General features: G+C 41.6%; 2 protein-coding genes across 3 annotated transcripts in view; both read right to left on the bottom strand.

Moving 5' to 3' along the window:
- zgc:152863 (uncharacterized protein LOC562658 homolog) overlaps positions 1-3,724 on the bottom strand; it is a 15,333-nt gene extending 11,609 nt beyond the window's left edge. The window contains exon 1 of one of the 2 annotated variants that reach the window (XM_035680738.1): positions 3,479-3,724. The gene's annotated coding sequence lies outside the window, so the exon portion shown is untranslated. The remainder of the gene's footprint in view (positions 1-3,478) is intronic. The other variant, XM_035680739.1, reaches the window with a different exon arrangement.
- A 3,738-nt stretch (positions 3,725-7,462) lies between these two features.
- pak4 (p21 protein (Cdc42/Rac)-activated kinase 4) overlaps positions 7,463-22,115 on the bottom strand; it is a 22,191-nt gene continuing 7,538 nt past the window's right edge. The window contains exons 2-11 of the mRNA XM_035679750.1: positions 21,224-21,460; positions 20,900-21,111; positions 20,450-20,672; positions 19,899-20,132; positions 18,767-19,225; positions 17,889-18,022; positions 17,317-17,443; positions 14,327-14,452; positions 14,107-14,241; positions 7,463-12,571 (exon numbers count right to left, since the gene is read on the bottom strand). Coding sequence (XP_035535643.1) covers positions 12,416-12,571; positions 14,107-14,241; positions 14,327-14,452; positions 17,317-17,443; positions 17,889-18,022; positions 18,767-19,225; positions 19,899-20,132; positions 20,450-20,672; positions 20,900-21,111; positions 21,224-21,424 — 2,007 coding nt within the window. The 5' untranslated portion in view covers positions 21,425-21,460 and the 3' untranslated portion in view covers positions 7,463-12,415. The remainder of the gene's footprint in view (positions 12,572-14,106; positions 14,242-14,326; positions 14,453-17,316; positions 17,444-17,888; positions 18,023-18,766; positions 19,226-19,898; positions 20,133-20,449; positions 20,673-20,899; positions 21,112-21,223; positions 21,461-22,115) is intronic.

Here is a 22,115-nt window from a genome sequence, read left to right as displayed (position 1 = left end):
ACACACACACACACATTCACTGCTCCATCTTATGTGACCACAATTTGCGTGGGAGATCTGCATCTTAGTCATCACGGCCCTCTGTGATATTATAACTTCTGCTGTAATGTTTGTGCGGCTCCACAATAATTGTGACAACAGAAAATTCTTTTTAAATTAAATCCTTTTCGTTTGATAACTGCACGTTTATTTAAAACTGACATTACATAACGTAACAGGCCTGTGAATGAAGTAACTGGCCTGGCTTCACTCAGACCGCATTTTCACGAGCGTATGAACAACAAGTGATGCATCAACAATCAGAATCACTACAAACATCCCTCTAAAAATGTCTTAAATGTCAGTGTTCCCACTGATTTTAGTGTCAGCTGGCACAATCTCTGCTCTGCTTTGTTGCAGGAGACTGAAGGCTGCACAGAATATGACTGACAGCTTCACTACAGGTGACTTCACACTCCAGGGGACTGGATATCCTCCTCTGCTGCAGCTGCACTTTGAGTTTCTGATAAAGGAAAACAATTCCTGGAGCAGGTTTCGCTCTGTCTGTGTCTCAGAGCTTTTGTTATCTGGTCACGATCAACAACACCTCTCTGCATGGCCTTGGTGGATTTAAGGTGAAGAAAGGAAACAGCAGGCGTTGGTTGCGTTTTCCTAAACTGAACTCATAAACTTCCTTTTTATGAGTAAAATGTCGAATGGTTGACAGTTAATTGTCAAATGCTGCCAAATTGAATACATTACTTTATAAATTAATGTGTTAGAAACTGAAATTAACTGTAATAGACACATTTTGGACTATGTGATAGACTTATGTATTTGGAAATAAAACAATTTATTGATTTAATGCCAATTCTATTTCAGTCTTCATAAAAGGCCAATAACTGTAATGTTTTTAAGTTAAATACCTCCATTTGGGGCCTTTTCCAAGCAAATATTGATATATGACACATTTCTTAAAAGTCTCCTTGCCACCCTCTCGCCACCCCATGAATTATTCTCCAGATCCGCCCCTGAAAAGGTCACTGATGATGTGTTCGACTGACTCTGGATTGAGTGGAAACCCACCCTGGTTATGTGTACACACTCTTGGTTCAGATGAAGGAAAATGCCACATTACGTTTGCGTTAAATGATGTAAAGCAACCTTCACTGCTGTAAACACTGCGTGACTGGTAGCTCTTTCTTGGAAATATCTTCTGGCACACAGGAAGTGATGCGTTTCCAGCCACAACAGCGTTTTTTGTTTGGCGCAAACAGAGGAAGAGCTGGGTGGTTAGCAGGGAGCGATGATAGCACAAACAGCACCTACAGGAACTTCCACAGGAGGAAAATTTCCAGGAAAAACTCCAGGAAGCGCTTGCATCACCTTAATCTCTGAGAATGAAACACAGACCTAACAGCTGAATCATGAGGATGACCACTGGAAATCCACTTTGTCTCAGTTACAGTTGGCTCGTAGTAGGTATAGGGGTTGAGTGTCTTCACCCACTGAACCACATCAGACAGTCTGGTTGATCAGTAGCTGCGGAGGTGACTCCCGCTCAGCCATGTTGAACTTTGCTCTTTCTGCTCTGCTGCTTTACAGTATTTCTGCAACAAGCAGGTGAATACCCTGAATTAAAGTTCAGTCTGAGTTATCTTCTCTTGTATTAAAGCAAAAACATGTGATAATAAATAACACCCTATTGTTTCACATCTCGTTATGACACACAAGTGTACCACAACTGTTCAGAGACCCTTTTTAACAGCTCAAAAACAACATTTAATCATCTTGATATTTCAGAACTTAACCTGAAACATAAGAAACAGCAAGCAAAGGCTCAACACTTCAACACATTCCTACAATAAAGGTGAGAAGAAATGGAAAAAAGCATTTAAAAAGGAAAAAATATGATTTTTTACTATTTTAAACCAGATTATATTTGGTGCTTTTCGTGGAAAATGACAAACAGTCGCAGATTATTGATCTCTCCATCAACTAATCAATTAATTAACTAACTAATTATAGTGAGAATAAACTCCTTAAAACCCTTGAGTGGATTACTGTGGACTCTCACACCCCAGGGTGCCTATAAAGTCCTCTTCTCCCCCCCTGAAACCTCCAGAAACCCTGTCAGTCAAAGCCCTGTGGAAGCGCTCTGTATATTTCACAATAACATCTTTTATTTTTACACAATTAGGAAGTAAACCAAAACCTCAACAAATATTTAAACTTCCTCTTGACTATATTTAATGTAATATGAGGTGGGTTTGCTTTAAAGTGGAGGTGCTGGGTCTGGTCCCCTGGGCGGTCAGGGTCTGCATTGCTTTGAACAACCAGTGTACACAATACACACACTGAACACAGAACTGGAAGTGCTTATGCTGCATTACTGAACACACAGTGGGGTGTTACAATGTGGTAACACACAGACATAAATGCTTTTATGACTTTATCAGCACTTCAAAGTAAATGCTGGTTAAACTTTAAGCTATTTAAGTTACAAAGTCTGAGAAACACTAAAAGACTATGAATGAAAGAAGAAGCATCAGTTTATTTTTGGATCACCGGCGGTTCAATGATGTACAAAGACGTAAATGTAAAACAACAAAGCTCAGATTACACCTTCCTGCAGGTGAATCACACACTGATAACTCCCTCACAGCCTTTTAAGTGTGTGTACCTGCTGCATTCAATGCCCCCTCCTCACAGTGATTAATAAAGCTGTATTGAATTGAATTGCTCTTTAAAAAGTCAGCCAGGTGTTGCTATGGAGAACAAGCCATCATACTTCAGTCTTATCTGTGAGTCAAGTGGTGCCATTTGAGGTAAGGTAGAGTCACAGGGCAGGTGTGTCTCTCTCCCTCCTCCGCGTCGCACCCACATCACAGCATACACAGCAACAAACAGAACACCAACATCAGCACACACACACACACACACTTTATACACCTGAACTGATAAAATCTCTGTTTTCAGTTTCATTACAACAATATAAAAGAGATAAAAGCACATTGGAGACGCTGGATTGAGGGTTGATTGGTGCTTTTGCTGGAGAAAATCGATCGACTAATTGATTATTAACCAATAGTTTCAGCTCTAGTGTAAATAAACTCCCATATAGCATTAAAACAGACAGAGACCCGCTGAGTAAACCCTCAACCCGCTTTAAAGGACGGTTGATGGTCCCTATAGTAACAGCTCATCCTTCGTTACTGAGCAACATCAGCTTCGTGATAATAATCGATTATTAGCTATCGGGCCTTTATTGCGGGTGAATCACTGTAACATCAATAATCAATAATGTGTGAAGTCAAACAACAAGAATTAGAAGAATTCATCCGACTTTATGAGATAAACAGAGAAAAAAACGCGGCTCTTGTTTTGCCCACAGTGAATCAGATCAATCTATAGGCGATAATATCGATTATAATCGCAGCTCCTGACGATCAGCTGCAGCCGCCGGGAGGCAAAGTTAGAAACACCTAAAATGTCTCACCTGAGAGCCGTAAGACAGGCAGCAGCGGTGCGATCCTGAGCGGGGGCGGCTGGTTCGGGCTGCGGGGGTGAGACAGGAGGGGTGAGACAGGAGCCGGGCTGGGGTGGGGGGGTGCAGAGACTCCGGGTGCAGGTCTACGGACAGATGTGAGGATGGTAAAGTGAAGATGGAGCAGACCTCCGCCGTCAGCTGACCGATCGCGGCTCCTGCTCAGCAACAAGTGGGAGCTTCTCGGCTGCTGTCGCCCTGACTCATCGATCAGCTGTGTTTGACACACACACCCAGGCTTCCTATTGGCTGCCCGGCCGACAAGCCCCGCCCACGTGTGGGCATGTCATTTCTGGTAATAACACACCACAGGAACACGTGACACCTTTTAACATTTAGTTCCTCTCTACACACACCACAACACAATACAACACAACTCAGCCCAAAGAAAAAAAAAAGAAAGAAAAAAAAAAAAATTCAGAAAAGGCAAACTGGGACACAATGATATATAGAATGAACAAATTAATGTGTTAAAAACACATTTTTCGTGCTAAAGTTTTAATTGGACCGTTTTATCATTCTATAAATCTAATAGTAGAGCCACATGCAGCGGCTTGCACGTGATGCAGGTGTAGATGTTAACCGTAAGATAAGATAAACCTTTTTAATTTCCCCGTGGAGACATTCAAGTTACACACAGCAGCATTGGGGAATAACGTGCAATAAAAAGAGAGCACAGTGTACATAGATAACAACAACACAAAATATATATATAACATATAAAACTATAAATGAAAAATATATACACTATATGCAATATATAGCTTGACTAAAAAACAAAACTGTACATGTGCAATTTAAAGATAAATAATATAAGTTTGGTTGAATTAAAACCAGTCTTAGTCTCCTAATAATCACCTGAATATAGGAATCATTGTGTTGTTGTTATCTTACAGCTGTTTGTATCTACAGTTAAATTATAAATCCTACTCTGGCTCTGGTTGCTGCCTTCATTGGTCTTCTATCTACAGTAGCCCAGAAGGGACAAACCAAACACAGGCTTTAGATAGGGCCTTTTTCACTGTAGTTTGTCCTGCACGAGCTGTATTCAGCTGGTTGCAGCTGCCACTAAATCTTACACTGGTCCTTTAATAACACATGTGAAATTTAGCATTTTTTTATTCTTCTGTATCTGCTTCATTACGGATTGTGTGTAAAATTACATGAAAGGTTCGTCACTAATTCACTTTAATGGGACGTACCACAGTGGCTCGGGTTAGAGTCCAACATGTGACCCTCTGTCTCCCCTCACTATCGATTAAAGGCAATTAAATCTCCCCCAACCATAAAAAACAGCTTTAAAACTGAATTTAAACTAAAATTTTAAACCTAAAACACTTTAATAAAGATACTGCTGTTGCTGTTCTCGCCTTCACCATCGCAGTGTGGTGGCGCAATAACATAAACATCACTCACTTTAATTATCTCTGCATTACACTCATCATTACTTACAGTCTAACTTTACTTTTTACTGATACATTTAATTTTAGGGAGTTGTTTGTTCTCCTGTTTTGTGTGTTTTATCGTTTGCGGTATTGTTTCTGCACTGGCAAGTAAGTGGTGGCCTACTTTCATGTTTGCACCAACATCATTTTCTCTTTGACAATCAATAAAATATAAGCAATAAAATCTATATTCTGTATTTATTAAGTGCCAGATTGAATGCACATCTTAAATTAGCCACTAATGAAATGAAAAACCTGAAAATATCCTTTATTTTCTGAGCTGGTGAGGTCTAAAAAAAAACACACACGCACACACACGCACACACACACACACCACAAACACAGCTGTCCTGTGGTCTATAATAGCTGTCATTGTTTGGAGGGGCCCACCCTTTTGGCTGACTGTTTACAGTAAAAGCTGAAGAGTTGCAGCCTGCAGAGTTGCAACTTGCTGCTTAGTTACTTCGACTGATGGGCGACTTGACGGAAGTGCTAAAAATACAACGGCGCTGACTCTGCCTGCTGCTGTAATACAACAGAGTTTCTTCAGGGTTTCTACTGTTAGCTGGTCTACAGTATCAGCTCATCAGGCAAGCATGTGAAAACGCTCTCAGACAAGCAATGAGTCAAACTTGAGGGATGTTTTTCAATTTAGAGCTCATCACAATATCTGATGCAGATCTGAGGCTTATTTATCACATATCCTCATCCAACAGTGTTAAGTTTGTTAAGGCCTTGGCAGCCACAGTTACTGATCTATATCTATAATTTATAATCTATATTTCTAAAGGAAGGAAGGTGGGTTTGCTTCAAGAACAGAATGTAATTATTTTATGAGCAATAAAGCAGCTCGTGTGTATCAGTTTGGGTTATTGTACAACGTCTGTACAAGGCAGAGAGACCAGTGTAGTCCACTGGTTCCCACCCAGGGTGTCCCGACCCCCAGTGATGGATATTTTCATTCATTTCTGTTAAGAAAACTAAATGAAATTGCTGTTTTTAAAGATTAAAGTTATTATTTAAGATATAAACTCACACACACAGGGAGACGAAAACACGGCACATCTCAAAAAACAAGCCTAATAAGTAAATATGATTGTTAAAATTAAAATAAAATACTAATACAGAGAGAAAGAGTTGTATAAAAAGTAAAAACTTATCAGGAAAACTGATCTCTGATGCAATATTCACAGGAAATAATTTGCTCAAACTTCCTGCAGTTGCTGTGTTCACTATGTGAGTTAATTGTACAGTTTATATTGTTATTGTTATGTATTGAATATAATATAAAATATCCATAAAATACGTCACTTAAAAGGTTCCTGGTCTAGTCTAACAGAATAATAAGTATTTAGTTGAATTTTTTATACACAGAATAATTGTGATGAATTAACAACACAAAGACATTTAAGCAATCAGAGAAACACATTTCCCAACATGATTTATGTTCATATGCAACTGTTCTGCTGCTGCGATTCACAATTCAGACAAACAAGAACATTTAGTGCCAGCGAGCGACGTGCGGCACATCAGGGAGGTGGGAGTGCCCGGTGTCGTTGTGAAATACAAGGTAATATTTAACATGTGCTGAAATGTATTCATGTTGACATGCTGCTACCAGGATAATATCCAACGCTCACTGTATACATGTTAACATTCACAGCTGAAAGGCCACCATACAGAGATTAAACCCTTCTGATTTACAACACAGCCTTTCCCTCTGGCTCAGATTAAAGATGCATTAAAGCTGCCATAGACGGCATAAACACAAATGGACGCAGTCTGTGTGACGTCACCCACAGGTTCCTGAAGAGCCGATGAGCTCAGTGTGGTCGAGCTCGGCCTGTTGCCATCTCCTCCTGGTCGATCCAAACACGGGCAGAGACGTGGATCGTGGGTGGAGCTGAGGCGGCTGAAAGAAGTCTGGTTACTGAAACCCTACGACAGCACACACCTGACCAGACCAGAGCGACCACGCCCATTAATAATGCAGAACTTTAAGCCTTGATGTTATTGTAATGACTGAGTTGTCATGAGCAGGGAATTTAACAATGGAGACCAAAACTATTTGTTTGTATCAGGCTGTAAACATTGTTAGGACGCTTCTGTAGCCTGCCTTGAGTGGCCGTTCGAGGAACTGCAGTTTTGGCACTTTACTGGCTTCATTTGAGAACAGAACAGAACAGAAAACAGACGTCATGGTTGACTTTTACAAAATCTGTATTTGCAAAAAAAAAAAAAAAGTAAAATTTGCAAAGTGAAGTCTGTTTTTTTTTTTTACAATACCAGTGAAGTTTACAAAGACAAGATGGTGCAGGAACAGTTGTTTGAATCCGATGTTTGACAAAAACATGTCAATACTGCAACAGATCAACAAAAATCAGCTTTTACACAAGAGGCGAGTTGATGAGAGAAAGAATTCAGTTTCTTTTTGTCACATATTTTATAGAGTAGGCTGGTTGGTCAGTAGTGGTTCACTCAACAAGGGTTGTTTTTTTTTTCCAAGAAACAAGACTACTCAGTTAACAGGACAATCCTCAAAACATGTCTGTCAAGATGCCCCTAAGCAAGGCACTAAACCCTGAACAGCAGCACAGGAGCTGCTCATTGGCGACTAATACAGAAATCAACAGAAATCTTTTGGAAGCTCTGCGGTGTGAAGCAGGGAGGTACTGAACAGAAACGAATCCCAGCTGTCCTTGCTTCTGGAAAAATCCCTTTGCAAAACTCAACTGAGGTGAGAAGAGCGCCGACTTTGAGGCACTCAGTAACCACGTTTTTTTAGATAAAAAGTCACCCTGAAAAAACCCTCAATCTGAAAGTGGTCTCAGCAATTTGGAAACTGTCAGGAATGTTAATGAGAGCTGTCACTTTTTAACGCATCAGCCAAAAGATGCAAACAGTACTTGGCACAAAAACGACATCAAAGTTACTTAAAGACTTTTTAAGGTGAGAAGAGACGAGAGTCACTGAAGTCTCCTTTCATCCTCTCCAACAGTTGTAGTGTCAAGTCAGACTTATTATCCGTCGAGTAGTGATTGTAAATGTTAAGGCATGAACTCATGAATATGCATACAAACATACCCTCGCAGAAGTCCCACACACACACACACACACACACACAGCAGTAGATTTGATAACAATGTAGTTACAGTCTACCTCATAATCAACATCAGTCCACCGGTAGAGTGAACAGATTTTGGATTTTCACATTGTAAATCAAAAGGAAAACTGATAAAAGTTGGGATGAGGCTCAACATGAACAACAATAGTCTGTAATAACATAGAGAGAGTGTTTGTTTACAGGTAGGATGAGGGACAACAGAGTATTCAGGGCCACTATTAGGAAAATAAATCATTTATCGCAGGTTTTAGGATATTCAGATGAAACAAGTTCGGGGAAATGATGTATGAGTCAATAAACAGACACAGCAGGCAAAGTCCAAACACAAGTAAAGACTGTAGTCTGTAGTTTAGACTTTCAGGAAATGGAACATGTACGTAATCCAATTAATTTAATCATAACAACACTTTGCCCTCAAAGCAGCCTACTTTTACTCTGTTGGGACTTTTTCTCTTTGACTTTTTTCTCATAATAATATTACTGATTCGCAGAATCTCAGATTATTATCTTTTCCTATCACTGGTCCCAATACTGTCAAATGTATAAATCCCATTAGCCAGCCACCAAAGGGCCTCTCAAACAGTAACAGCAAGAAACAAATCACATTACATTTACCAGCATTTAGCAGGAGGCAGGTCCTCCCCTTTCATTATAAAGTCTATTTGTAGTCAACAGCTGTTTTATTTAAAGCATAGTAAGTAAGTGATGAACCAAAATAGATTTAAAAGAAGTGGGATATTCAAATGAGATTCTGAAGAAAACACACTCAAAACAGAAAGTGTTTCATCCACTCGAACTACAGCTGATTGTCATTTAGTCTATCGTTTCTTTCAGCTCAGCCATCGTGTCTCTGATTATAAGGTATAAACATGAAACATGACAACACATTTCATAACCTGTGAGTCATCCCAGAAATTTCATCCGTGTGAATGTTTTGTATCCGGGACAAAGATTACGATTAACCTACGTTCAAACCTGAAGTCAAAACAAAATAGTTCTGAAGCTCCTCCAGCCCGGGCACGTAAAGACGATGATACATGTTCCTAGGAAAAAGGAAACTACATTTTCTCTGCTCACACCGATACTAAAACAGCATGCGGGAAATCTTAATTGTGTTATATGAGTCCACTGAGTCCAGAGACAACAGAGTTCAGCTACTTGAAAACATGACTACAGCCTGACGTTACAGACACTGATGCCTGGAAGGAAGTATTTTCCCTGTTTACGGTGCAGCCCTAATGGAGCCAGCATCACCTCAGTAACCGCAGTGACAAACACCCTGGTGGATAATGCTGCTTTATGCGGTAGTTAGTGATCTTCCAAGAAAAGCAGCTACGCAGCATTAATACACAGAATAACAGTGAGCTTCAGTCACTGCTCACATCATTCTCTTTAAACCGTAACTCGCTGTGCTTTGCAGGTATTATCAACATTGTTAGAAAAAACAAACAGCTTGGAATAAAACCTACTTCCTCCTCTGTGCTGCTACTTTTCATAAAAAAAGGCCTCAGTCGTTGATTCTTCACTGTATCAGGAGAGCTGGAGTACAGTGCACCTACAGCGGCAGTATAGTATTAGTAGCAGTGTATTTAGATTAATATACTGTATATGTATGTAGAAAAATACATAAGAGAACAGCAAACTCCTCAAAGTGTGAGAAAATGTTTCTCTGCGTTCATTCTCAGAGCATGACATTAGTGGGAAGTATTCTGAGCTCTATTTAAAACTTGTTGTGAAAAAGGCTTGTTGAATGAGCTCTCGTCTGATGAGGAGGCTTTCTGCAGCAGCTGAACTGGAAGACATAGAAGGAATGGAAACAGCAGCCTTGGCATAGAGAGGGGAATGTGTCTGCAGGCCGTGTTTATGTGCATCTCTGTGTCGTGTTACCTTGAGAGGCATGAATTAGTAACGGCCTTATCTTTAATTTCATCTTCTGCATAAATGACTGCTCATCGCCAAAAGAAACAGTGTGAAACCACCGCTGTCTGCTGATAAAGACGCCTCCGATTCCAGCTTGAGGAACATCAGGGCAGAAGTGGGTGGATAATAACAAGACCTGGGCCAAACTGAACTGTAATTAATTCTCCACGGTTTCATTCAGCCTGCTGGGTGATGTCTGGCGGAGGGGACAATCAGAGGAGTTTATTTTATCCTTATTTTTAAATGACTGATCTGTGTTGACGTGAAAAAGCCTCATATACTTTGTACTTTGTAATTAACTTTTATCATGGAAGCGGTTTCCAGTCAGATGTCTGTCAATCAACAGAATCTAAAAAAAAAAATACACGTTTTCATGTTTAAGTTTTTACACTGTTGATGATCATTTGGGAGCTTTTTCTATTAGAAAATTAACTGAGGCCTTTATTGTCCCTCAGTGACATCCAGAACAAGTTGACACAGGTCTCATGTTTTTTTTTTTAGCTCATGAATGCGTGTGTACATTAACAGCAGCTGTTCTTCACTAAAGTGTTTCCTGCTTTCTAAGTACTTCTGTTATCTTTCTGTCTAATGGGCCACTTTCACAGAACACACATGCATTCAGACTTAAATGTCAACACTAAAAACAGTTCTCACACACGCGCACACACATTAGGAGCATGACAGACGCTATTCATTGGAGATATTAATCCAAACAAAGCAGCTCCTCTTGCTGATCTGTCACACTCCTTTCTGCGTGTGATTCTGACTAGGATTTATAAATAAGGTTCTCACCAGATGACAAAGACTACTGTTTGCTAATGTCACACGTCCCACACGATGAGGTGGACGCAGGAGCGCCGTGGCAGATGCATTAACTAGGCAATCAAACATTAATCGATTCAACATGATACGAACACTCCTGCACATCAGCAGCAGCCACTGTGTTGATGACGTAAGGAAGCGGACATTTACCACCGACTAAAAATAACTTGGTTGCCTAAAAAGTAGCTCATGTTCATTTTCGACCATTAATCAGCGGACATAGTTAACGAAGGTAAAAAAAAAAAATTAAAAAAAGAGGGTGGGGGGAAAGCCAACTCTTCTAAAGAGAAAAAGAGTAAAAGCTACAACAGGGGTAGGATCTATCATACTCATTACATTTTAAGGGGGTGTATTCTTCATTTCTCTCTGCTTTTAACGCTTCTGTAAAACCTTTCCTGCTCCGAGTGACATCTTGACCACTGACGTTAAAAGTCCAAAACTTCTACTTGGTCGGGTCTAAAAAAAGAAACCAAAATAAAATGTCTAGTGTCTATTTATCTTCGTGCTGGAATCAAACGGGAGTGCAGCTTCTATCTCTCCTCGACAGTGCTTCAAAAAATGATCACATCTCTCTCTAAAATAAACCAGGAAATCATAATAATAATAAAACAATCACAAAATAGAGATAGTAAAACATCAAAACTGATATATATCTCTCTATGTTCATTGTACTTACACAGGAAAATAAAAAAGGAAATAAGAGAAAAATTCATCTGTTAAAAAAAACCACAACTCCAGTGTTTACCTTTCGACGTAGTGTATGTCTGCTTGTTTACAACAGGAAGCTAGTATTTATTTGGCTACAAAATAAGAGTCCCAAAAAGAGATTTCCTCTCTCAGTAGTAAGTTCTGGGCGTGGCGAGGATTAGTGTCCGGGTCTGGGATCCGTCCATGAGAGAAGTCCTTGTAGTGAAAAAGTTTGGCTTCCAGATAGTGAGATTAAAATGTCGCTCGCTCTGTCTCTAAAATCAGCCAGTGGGCTCACGGCTCCTTCAAAGCATCCGATTAGTGTGCAAAACCCACCTTCACACTTGAAATCCAGGTAAGGTCCAAATGGAAAAATAAAAACAGCCTCAGTCCTTAATCTTTCCAGGTCAGGACCCCATCAGTTAAAACAAAAATGTTTACAAGAAATCGGCAAAAAAAAAATATATCACTCAACAGGCAAGTTGTGGCGTCTCTGCTCTTCTCTCTCCCCAAGAGAGAGCTCACACACGTACGCGCCATTAAACACCGTCGTCAACAGTGTTGGCAACATATGCTTACACACATACGCACACGCACACGCACACACACACACACAAACACAAACACAGCCTTATTGCCTCTTATTGAGGGAGTACACTCCCCACAGTTCAGTGATTCACATAAGAAAAATAGAATACTCCTGCACACCCAGTTTACACTTTGCAGCTCACAGCACTTTCCCGAGAGTTTTGCCTGCAGTGCAACCCTCTCGTCTGTGACCTCTGACCTCTGTGGGCCCTTCCTCTGTGTGCAGGAGTATTCTGTTCCATCTGAACCTGCACATGCTGCCCGCCCGCCCTCCAGTGTCTGGAGGTCTTAGTGTCACATGTCTCATCTCATCCTGTTCTGCCTCATCAGAGGGACGATGCAGGACGGTGGACCTGCCTTCGTCAGGAAGGGGTGCTTGAGGAGCTCGCTGGCGGTGGCCCTTTGAGCCGGGTCTCGCACCAACATCCTGTCCAGGAAGCCCTTGAGCAGAGGGGAGACCTGGGAGAAGGAGAGAAATCATCAGAGTCAGTCAGGTCTTAATAATAATAATAATAATAATAATAATAAAGGGTTAATAAGCGTTTATTGCTCTATGGCACAAAATGGGGAAATGACAGTGATGTTAATCAATCAAACCACAGGAACACAGTCACCCAGTTGGTTGTGAAATCGGATAACAGTTTCATTTGAGGTTCAACAGTGATAGTTGAAGTGAATGTCCCCTGATGTCTACATCAACTCAATATTGAGACCTGTTCAGTGATATATGACACTGCAGACTAAAAATAACCTTTTCTAGACTGAAGGCTCTGTGACAGAAACAGAAACACAGACTTTACTGACTGTATCCGTTTGTTGTCCAGCTGCAGAAACAAACTTATAAATATTTATTTTAGTATCAGTCAGACTTTAAAATCAAGAAATGGGATCATTAATAACACTGACAATCATTCTTTTTGTCTTTTAAAATTGACTTCCCTTTGTTTGTTTTGCAACTCTGCTTTAAACTGGGTTGGAAAGGTGACTTTAAAAACATAATGTGATATAATTAATAATTACCTGTTAATAAATGCAGTCAGTAACTTAATCCAATCATCACAATGTAATGTGTCCACTGCACATGTGCATGGTAGTACATTGTTATTTATTCATAAATGGATTTTAAAATTGTAATCCTTTTTATAATCCCTATTTTATTTTATTTTATTTTATTTTATTTTATAGTTTTTTGTGTGAGGATTACATAACTCTATTGGATGTAATCTGTTACTCCCCAAGCCTGATTTCAAGACACATAAACCAACACCAACAACATTCACTGTCAGTAGCTTAATTATTGGACAGCGAACACACACAACTGATTACTCAACACTTCTTTAAAGTACTGTCACTTTTCAACCCTAAATAACTTCTGCAATAATGAAAACGTAATCAAACTCTTTCCTCGCTGCCAGCGTTGTTACAAACAAGACCAACTGCAGGCTGTCAAAGGATTAATGTCAGGAATGTCTCAATGTCTCATTTTTTAACTGATCGGTATCAGCTATGTTGAACTTTACTGACCCGACAAGATCTTTTGTTTTTTTTTACGTCAGTCACACAGCTGTTTTTACTCAGGAAGCTTTCATGCACCTCGCAGCTCAAAGTGAAACTGGGCTGCCCCCGCTCAAAGGAGATTCGACGCCCCACTGCAAGTACAGCAAAGGTTCCCACAAACAAAAAGCCAATAAGAGTAATTAATTAATGTAATTCACGCAAAAGATGCAAAGATAAATAAACGCTAAATAGAATACAGACAGTTCATTCGGGTAACTCGGTTTGATTTTAATAACTTTAATGTACTTTAAGTGTGCAGGGACTCGGTATCGGCAGATAATCAATATTAAACAACAATTAATGAATGTCCATACATCTGACTGTGTTGTTTAAGGGAAACAACACAGAATCCAGACGTGTGTTTGATGGTATAATCACATGTGATGAATGATACTTCACACAAGCTGCTCTGTCAAACTCAGCTTTTGTCTTTGTACCTTGTGCAGGTTCTTCAGTTTGGGAGGCAGGTTGTCTCGAATCATCTTCATGGCTTTGAGTGGCGGCTCGTTGAAGTACGGCGGCTCCCCATCAACCATCTCTATGACCATGATACCCAGAGACCAGATATCCACCTGGACACAGTGAGAAGAGACGGTCAACTTCTTTAGATGCTCAAACAACAGTAAAATCCTCAGGGAAACAGCGTGTGAGTATTACCTCTGGTCCATAAGGCAGTCTGGATATGAGCTCTGGTGCCATCCAGTACGGTGTTCCAACCAGAGACTTCCTTCTCTGCACTTCCTTAGACACCTGAGCACAGAAGCCAAAGTCTGACAGCTTCACCTGAAGACAAAACCAGCCACGAATAAATAAAAGTACATAGATGTCAAGATTAATTTTCACAGAAGGTACCCAACGTAGTGATCATGAGTATGTGTGTGAAGTTGAATACAATAACTCCATGCATCTACATCATTTATACATTTTACTGCTTGTCAAAGCAGAAACTGTCCCTGAAACTGTTAGAGAGCTAAAGAAGAAAGTCTTTAGGACTGTCTGGCACTGAAGTGAAGGCCGTCTGACTCACAGTGCATATTATATTATATTATTCTATATTATACATTCTTTCAGTATAGTACATTTCCATTTTGATTATGAACGGATGACGCAAAGCTCAATAAAGTTTCAGCTGCATAAAAATATTCAATCTGATTATCTGAGGCGCAGCTTCCTTCTTATGCATGAACAGCCGAGTGGACCAGTCGCTGCCTTCTTTCTGAGAATGTCTGTGCATGGTTGGGTATCTAGACAGAGAACCAGCCTTTGATGTTGCCCACAAGGCCGACTGCTACCCTCAGATGGCTCAGAAAGAGAAATGAAACGAACCAGTTCAGAGAAGTGGTGCACTTGTACGAACGGTCAAATACACAGACAGCTCTAACACTGATGGCCAGAGCTTTATAGACAACATTATTACCTGTAAAGCTGAGAGTAAGTTAAAGTTAACCAGAACAGAGATTCACTGTCTCTTGACCTACTTTGTTAAGAAGTGAGATTCTCACAGATATCACCCGCAGGTGCATTCAGATAACACTCCCCCCCTCACACCCCACCACCCCCCCTCACTGACGAGAAACACTTCAGGCTCGGCTGAGTCTGTTTCCCCATACCAAATCACAAGCAACAACTCAAACCAAACCCTGTGTGACCCGAGATCTGAGGTCTTCTTGAAGTTGACCCAACACTTCTGATAAAATTATAAATAATGTCCACAACTTCAAAATTAGAAATGTCAGTATTTAGAAATAAATGCACGTGAGTTACGAACACAAAAGGACAAAAAGAAAACCCCACTGCTCTTATATGACTAGTTAAAGATATTTAAACCCTTTGGTGCAGAGAGATAACTGCACACATTATTCTTTCATTCACTTTTAAATGATTGACACCGATCACACACACATGCCCTCGGAGAAGCTCATTAGCAGGAGTATGAGCGACATGAAACAGTTTCTCTGCCTCACAGAGCAACAACAGTGTAGACGGAGCACTTAGGTGTCACTGTAGGAACCTGCCTGGCCATGCATACTGCTGGAGGCCGAGGCGATGGGTGAAACCACAACTCATAAAAGACATCAAAACCACAAACATTCCTCAGCTGTCATCAAGGACGTTGTGGTTTACACGTTAGCTCATCTTAGCATCGCATGTATGACTTGCACATTTAGTTTATGTTGCTACAACGAACTCACCAAAAAAAAAAAACTGAGTTCACAGGAACAAACGCTGAGTTAATTAAGACTAACGTCATCAGAAACCATTTAGAATATGAATGATGTGAATTAATCAGTGGAAGACAAACGCCTGCCATGAATTCATGTAGTTTATGACTTTCAGAATGGATGTCGCACAGAGCACCAGGACCTTCGACCATAACACATGTGCAAGCGTTACACAAATTCTACCTCCCAGTTCATAAAACGCACGTCATTCAAGTTTGCTGGTCAGAAAAAACCCCTAATACACTGAGGTAGATGCAAAAATAGTCGCGGAAACAGACTGCATGTAGATTAGTAGACAGAGTTGACAGAGAAGCAATGCTCGAGGAAGGAGTGAGACATTCTCTGCTCAGGATGTCATTAATATAGTTATATAGTTGTTTGCTGTTGGGTAACAGCGGAATCAGAATTAGATACCACATCTGTGATCTCAACCTGCACATGCTGACTGACTGAATGTGGATATGGTGCACTGGGCTGAAAATTACTCATTTCAAACCCTTAAATTCACCCGATCGTTCAAAAAATGTGACAAACACCAAAGGACATTAACTTATTATCCTTGTCCAAGATGCATCGTTATAGTGCTGCTGAAACCTCGGCTTAGCACAACGACACATTATACATTCTGCACAGAGAGCCAGTAACAGCACCAGGCCGTGTATATGTACTGTTTGCTAGCTGTGACACACCAGAAGAGTTCCTTTCGTCCTGGTTTTGCTATGCAACCTTGTTAGTTTCATTTTCTGTAAAAAGCAGAAACTTGGTCGTCAACGGGCAGGAAGTGATTTGGCATCTGCCCTAGTTCTACAGTAGCGGTTAACAGAGAGGCCTTTAGTTCCCTTTTCCAACCAACAATTTCCTTTTATTCTTGTAAAATTGGGTGAAGTTCTCTCAGTGGCTGAGGTGCAGTGCAGAGTTTGTGCATCCTGAGAGACAAACTCTGAAGACGAGTGACCAAAGAGCACCTCTCTGTCCATTAAAGGCACCCTTGAAGCCTTTTTCACAGCACACATTTTGACAAGTCATTGCCAGAAAAGCACAAGTGTTTCCAATAACATTAATGGTTGCTGCATTTAATTTAAATGTGCAGACTGGCTCAATGAAACGGCCAACTGGACCATTTCAATGGAGCAGATCACTGACTCATTTTGTTAGAGACACCAGTGTTTGTCCTGCTATGAGCTGTTAAAATGCTTCCCGTTATGCTTTTATGCTGAGGAAAAGTGCTGCCTCAGCCAGTGTTGTGGTTTGACAAAGAAAAAGAAGATGTGCGCTGCTGATAATTTAAAAAGTGAAATATATTATTGATTTGTTTCTGTGAAGCTATACTCTCCTCTTTTTACAGTTCTGTCACTTCTTAATGCCTTTTACAAACTGCGTGTCCTGGCAATAAAGCACATGCAGTGTGAGGTATGTGTTACATACCCGGCCATCATGAGTGAGGAGGATGGAGTCACTCTTGATGTCTCTGTGGATCACACCCTGTGTGTGGAGGACAGACAAGGCCTTCAGGACAGACAAACACACTGTAGCAATCTGCTCCTCGTTCATCCTGGAGAGGGAAAGAGACACCAGAGAGACATGTCAGTTTCACTTTTCCCCAGCTGTTTCTTTCTAGATCCCTCTACAGTCAGAGGTGATCATTTCTGAATCACCCACAAACACAGAGCAGAAAAAAGCTTTTTAACATTATGCCTGTGTTTAGAGAAATATAGTCAAACAAAAAGGGCTGAAGAAATCAGGAAAGCAAACATTTCAATCAGTAAAGAACTTGCTATTGTGTGAAATGACAAGACATGGTGATATGTCTCTCTGTGCAGAACAAATTAGGTAACACTGCCCCCTTATGGAAGAAAACAGTTTTCATTACAAATTTTAAAAAAAAGCCCTAAATCACATGGAAATATTGATTACCCGGAATACAAGATCTTGTATCCGCCCACAGTGGTTAAACCCTTAAAAAAAGGTTGGGAGATGCTACATAAGTTCCCTCTCACCTGGTGTGTGTCACAATGTCAGTGAGAGCTCCTCCCTCCAGGAACTCCATGACGACCCAGAGCTCGTCTCCCACCAGGTAGCTGTTGTACATCTCCACCACGTTCTCATGGTGATAGTCCCGCATGATTACCACCTTCAGTCACCACAGAGATGGATGGGACACACAGACAGGGTATAGTTAGTTTACTCATTAGATTTAAAAAAAACGGCAGGTTGATGATGCAATTGAATATTTATAAAAACAAGAGGAAGAACATTGTTCTGTTCAGTCGGTCATCTCGTTAGACAGTGTATCACAGTAAATACCTCTGCCACAGGGGTGTTAATTATATGTTTTAACATTGAGGTCATACCATTATGTTCCTTATATATGTAAATAAAGAAGACAAAAACATTGGTCCAGTACAACTGCACCTTTAACTGTAACCTCAATAACTGTGACCCACAGTTGAATTTACAAATTTCCACAACAAAACATTATAAACTTTGTAAAGGTAAATGATGGTCGAGCTGTTGTACTGAACTGCATTCAATTGTACCGGTATACCTAATAAAGTGGCCCCTGAGTGTATTCAAATTAAAATGTCTCAGTGGGATAAAAGAAAACCTCTTTTACAGTGTTGTTCTAACCAAAATATCACAGAAAAATAACTTAAAAGACATTTAATTACATAAAAACATACACATCAAACGTCAGTGGTACACATTCAGGGTAACTAGTCTAATTATTAGTTATTTGTGACAAGGCAAACATAAAGTAATACCAAGGAAGATAAAATACCACCTGACAACATTAGGTATCACGGTCTTGTGTTGTATTAGCCCTTACAGTGAATCACAGCGTCTACACTGTATTCACTCCATCGTGAACTGTTACCTCGTTGAAGAGGAGTTCTCTGCGCTGTTGTTTCCTCAGGTCCATCTTCTTCACAGCGACCAGTTTCCCGGTGGTCTTCACTGTGGCGATACACACGATGCCCGTGGACCCTTCTCCTATCTTAATGTAGTGGTCCAGGTAGGTACGCGGATCGCCAGGATCTACCACCATCTGTAGCGCCGCTCTGAACTGCTCATGGGAAACCCTCTGGGGCTCCCTCTGCGGAGAGCGGCCCTGAGTCGGAGCACTTGATGCCGGGGGCCCAGAGGGCACAGGGGGCCGCGGGGCTGGAACGTTGGGGTGAGGGGTGTGTGGGTGCTGGGTGGCCTCAGGGGACAGGCTGGGGTGGGAAGTGTGATGAGGGTGAGGGTGGCTTACAGGGGGCTTGGAGCCAGAGGACCCTCGGGCAGAGCCGCCGGAGGGGCCGTTTTGAGGGGAGGATTCATGGTGTCGACCCGGCTTGAAGAAACAGAGAGGAGAGCGTTATCACAAACATACAGCAAGTATAAAGTTAAATGTTAATAAATTATGGATACCACATTTAAATAGTAGGTGGGGGCGATATGGATTTAATCCTCTGTCACTTAATATGTAATTCTATTTCACAATATCAATATATGTTGTTATATACTGCTTTGGAATCAACAAGGAAAGGGTTTATTACCCCAAATAAATGTTTTTGCCTTTTCTAGAAACTGAAATGCCTGGTAAAACAAGGTGGGTATCACATAGATGCAGAAAACATTTTAAAATCCAGTAATGCCATGAAGCAGTCCTGTTCATTGATTTGTAAAATTGCCTGTGAGGTGTAATACAGACAAAACAAAAAAGGGACAGATTCGGTAGTATGAATGTGATGAACTTGAACAGCATTGAGACATATCACGCCATCATCACTAACAGCTTTCAGGAGCGAAATACCAGGACAGAAGCGGCTGAATCTGACCCAAAGAACACAGAACAGCAAGGTGATAAGAGCTATCATTCATCAGCCAGTGGCTCAATTTGCACCTGTCTGCTGTTTTCTCTCAGTCAATAGTTTCCCTCAGGGCTGCTGTTTCTCCTTGTACCTGTCCTGGCTGGAAACAGCAGTCTTTCTTCCTGTCTGTCTTTGTGTTCATGCCGTCCCTACCTGTCCTGTGGGACTGCGTCCACCCTCACTGTCTGTCCTTGGGTAGGTGTTAAATGGCCGTGTTGTCTGCTGGGCAGTCTTCATCACCCCGTCCGTTACTGGCAGGTTTGGGGTGCAGATGTTGGGCCCAGAGAGAGGCCTCTTGTCCCTCGGAGACTGAGGGCTGCCATCCCGTGGCACGTAGCTGGACTTTGGCCTGTGGTCACTGGGTTGATCCCTGTGAACCACCTTCTCCTGAAGAGACGCAGAGTTTAGGTGAGAGATGGAGAGATTACTGGGAAGTATGCAAGGCTTCCCTTTCTCTGTTGTCTGATAACGTTGATCCAAGATCTTTTATTAATAACTTGGACAGCCCTGAATGTACATGGATTGGAAACATCAAAGGCTGATGTACACAAAACGTTAAACCAACTAACTTAATCACTAATAAGTGAAGAGGTAAATACACACAAGGATAAGACTGCAGGAAAGAGCCCTGTGAGTCCTATGACTTTACTATGAGTAAGTATGAAGATGAGGGGCTGGGTCTAGGGTTCAACTTCAGTCCCTACCTGGTCCCGGTCCCGGCCCCGGTCCCGATGCGCTCTGTCTCTGTGAGGGGGAGGAGGAGGAGGGCCGGAGCCTGGCCTGTCCTTGTGGGCCCGACTTGGCTCTTGGCCCCGGGGCTGCTGCTGGGGCCGACCCTGGACTCCGTCATCTGACTGAGGAGGACGGACCGCACGCTGACCCTGGCGGGGATCTCCTTCACTGTGGTGGTCTGGTCTGGGTCTGTCTCTGAGAAGCAGAGCAATCCAAAGATCAGTACAGCAGCTCATTGGCTTATAGTATTGACAAAATTCCTGTTCTTGTGGGTAAAATTATGATGCCACAAGATCTGCGCAACATGCTGCTGCTGAAGAAACAAGCAGACAGCAAATACAGAATCATCAAGCGCTTCAAATCTTATTTTAATTAAGAACCTGTGCTTTTAATCCCCCTGGAGGTGCAGTTCAACTCCTTACCGGTCTTGTCTGTCTGGGTGAGAGTAGTGTCTGTGGTGAGGATCTCCATTCTCCTGCCCTCCTCCTCCTGAAGACGTAGAGTCCTTGCGGGGCTGGGGGGGAGGGCTGCCTCGTCGCAGGGAGTTGGAGCGAGTCACAGACATGGTGTCAAACTCATCCAGCAGCCACGTCAGAGAGCCGTCCACTCCGAGCTTGCTGCCACGCACAATAGTCTGGAGATTTTGAGAAATAAAATAAAAAATAGTGGACGACAGGATGAGGGAAAAGTTGGATTTTATGCAGATGATGGTGTTCTTTATACTGTATGAATTATGTTCATCCTACCTTGCGTGGCTCTACAGTAGTGATGACAGTCACATCGATGAAGGGTTTGGGCCTTTTGGCGGTGTCTTCGATGAGCGACTGCCATTGCCGCGGCAACCCGACAAACTTCTGCTCCTGCTCGTCAAAGTCTGTATGTACACGATGCTCAAAGTTAGACGGAGCGGAGATCTGGATACGAGACTTCTTCTTTTTGGTGAACATGATGGCGGCTGAGGCAGCTGCGGCCGAGCATCAGACCTGCAGGGAGGAAGCAGGAAAGAGAGGAGGGTTAGCAGGAAGGACTGAGGGAAATATTCAAATGTAAAAACTTCCAAACGGTGTATGTAAAACAAACTACACGTGCGCACAGGGAAGCATAGACAGTAAACTTTGGAAAACACCAAAGTACTGTCTTCATTTTTTAAATATCCACTGACACATGTAAAAATACACGTTGTCGACATTTCAAAAACTTGATCAGCATTTAAAGAAGCCTAGAATCCAGTATTGGGTGTGTTTTCCTGAGTAAAACTATTTAAACCCAATATATATATAATTCACTGACAGACAGCTTATAAAACAATGACATTATAATATCTGCAAACCTCAAATCATCCTAATAAAAACGCTTTGTATGTGTTTGTAGTTCAGCCAATAAATTACCACCCAACTGGCTTATTTCGGCCCATTGAGCATTCGGCAGCGTACTGGCATTAAACAGCTGTGACCTTTAGCTGAAGGTCATCAGCAGGCTCACTGCTCGTCTCCCATTACTAACGACAGGACAATGCAGATTCTCCTAATGGGCAACAACACAACCAGCATTGTGAGAGATTAAAACTGAGGGCGAGCTACTGTAACTCACATGCAACACAGTCAATAACCACATGTAGACCACCTGTAGTAGACCACC

This window comes from Morone saxatilis, unplaced genomic scaffold (genome assembly GCF_004916995.1).
Source record: "Morone saxatilis isolate NCDOM2014 unplaced genomic scaffold, NCSU_SB_2.0 Contig8, whole genome shotgun sequence".
In the NCBI taxonomy this organism is placed as follows: Eukaryota; Metazoa; Chordata; class Actinopteri; family Moronidae; genus Morone; species Morone saxatilis.
Note: the sequence above shows the minus strand (reverse complement) of the source record. Positions and strands in the feature narration are given on the sequence as shown.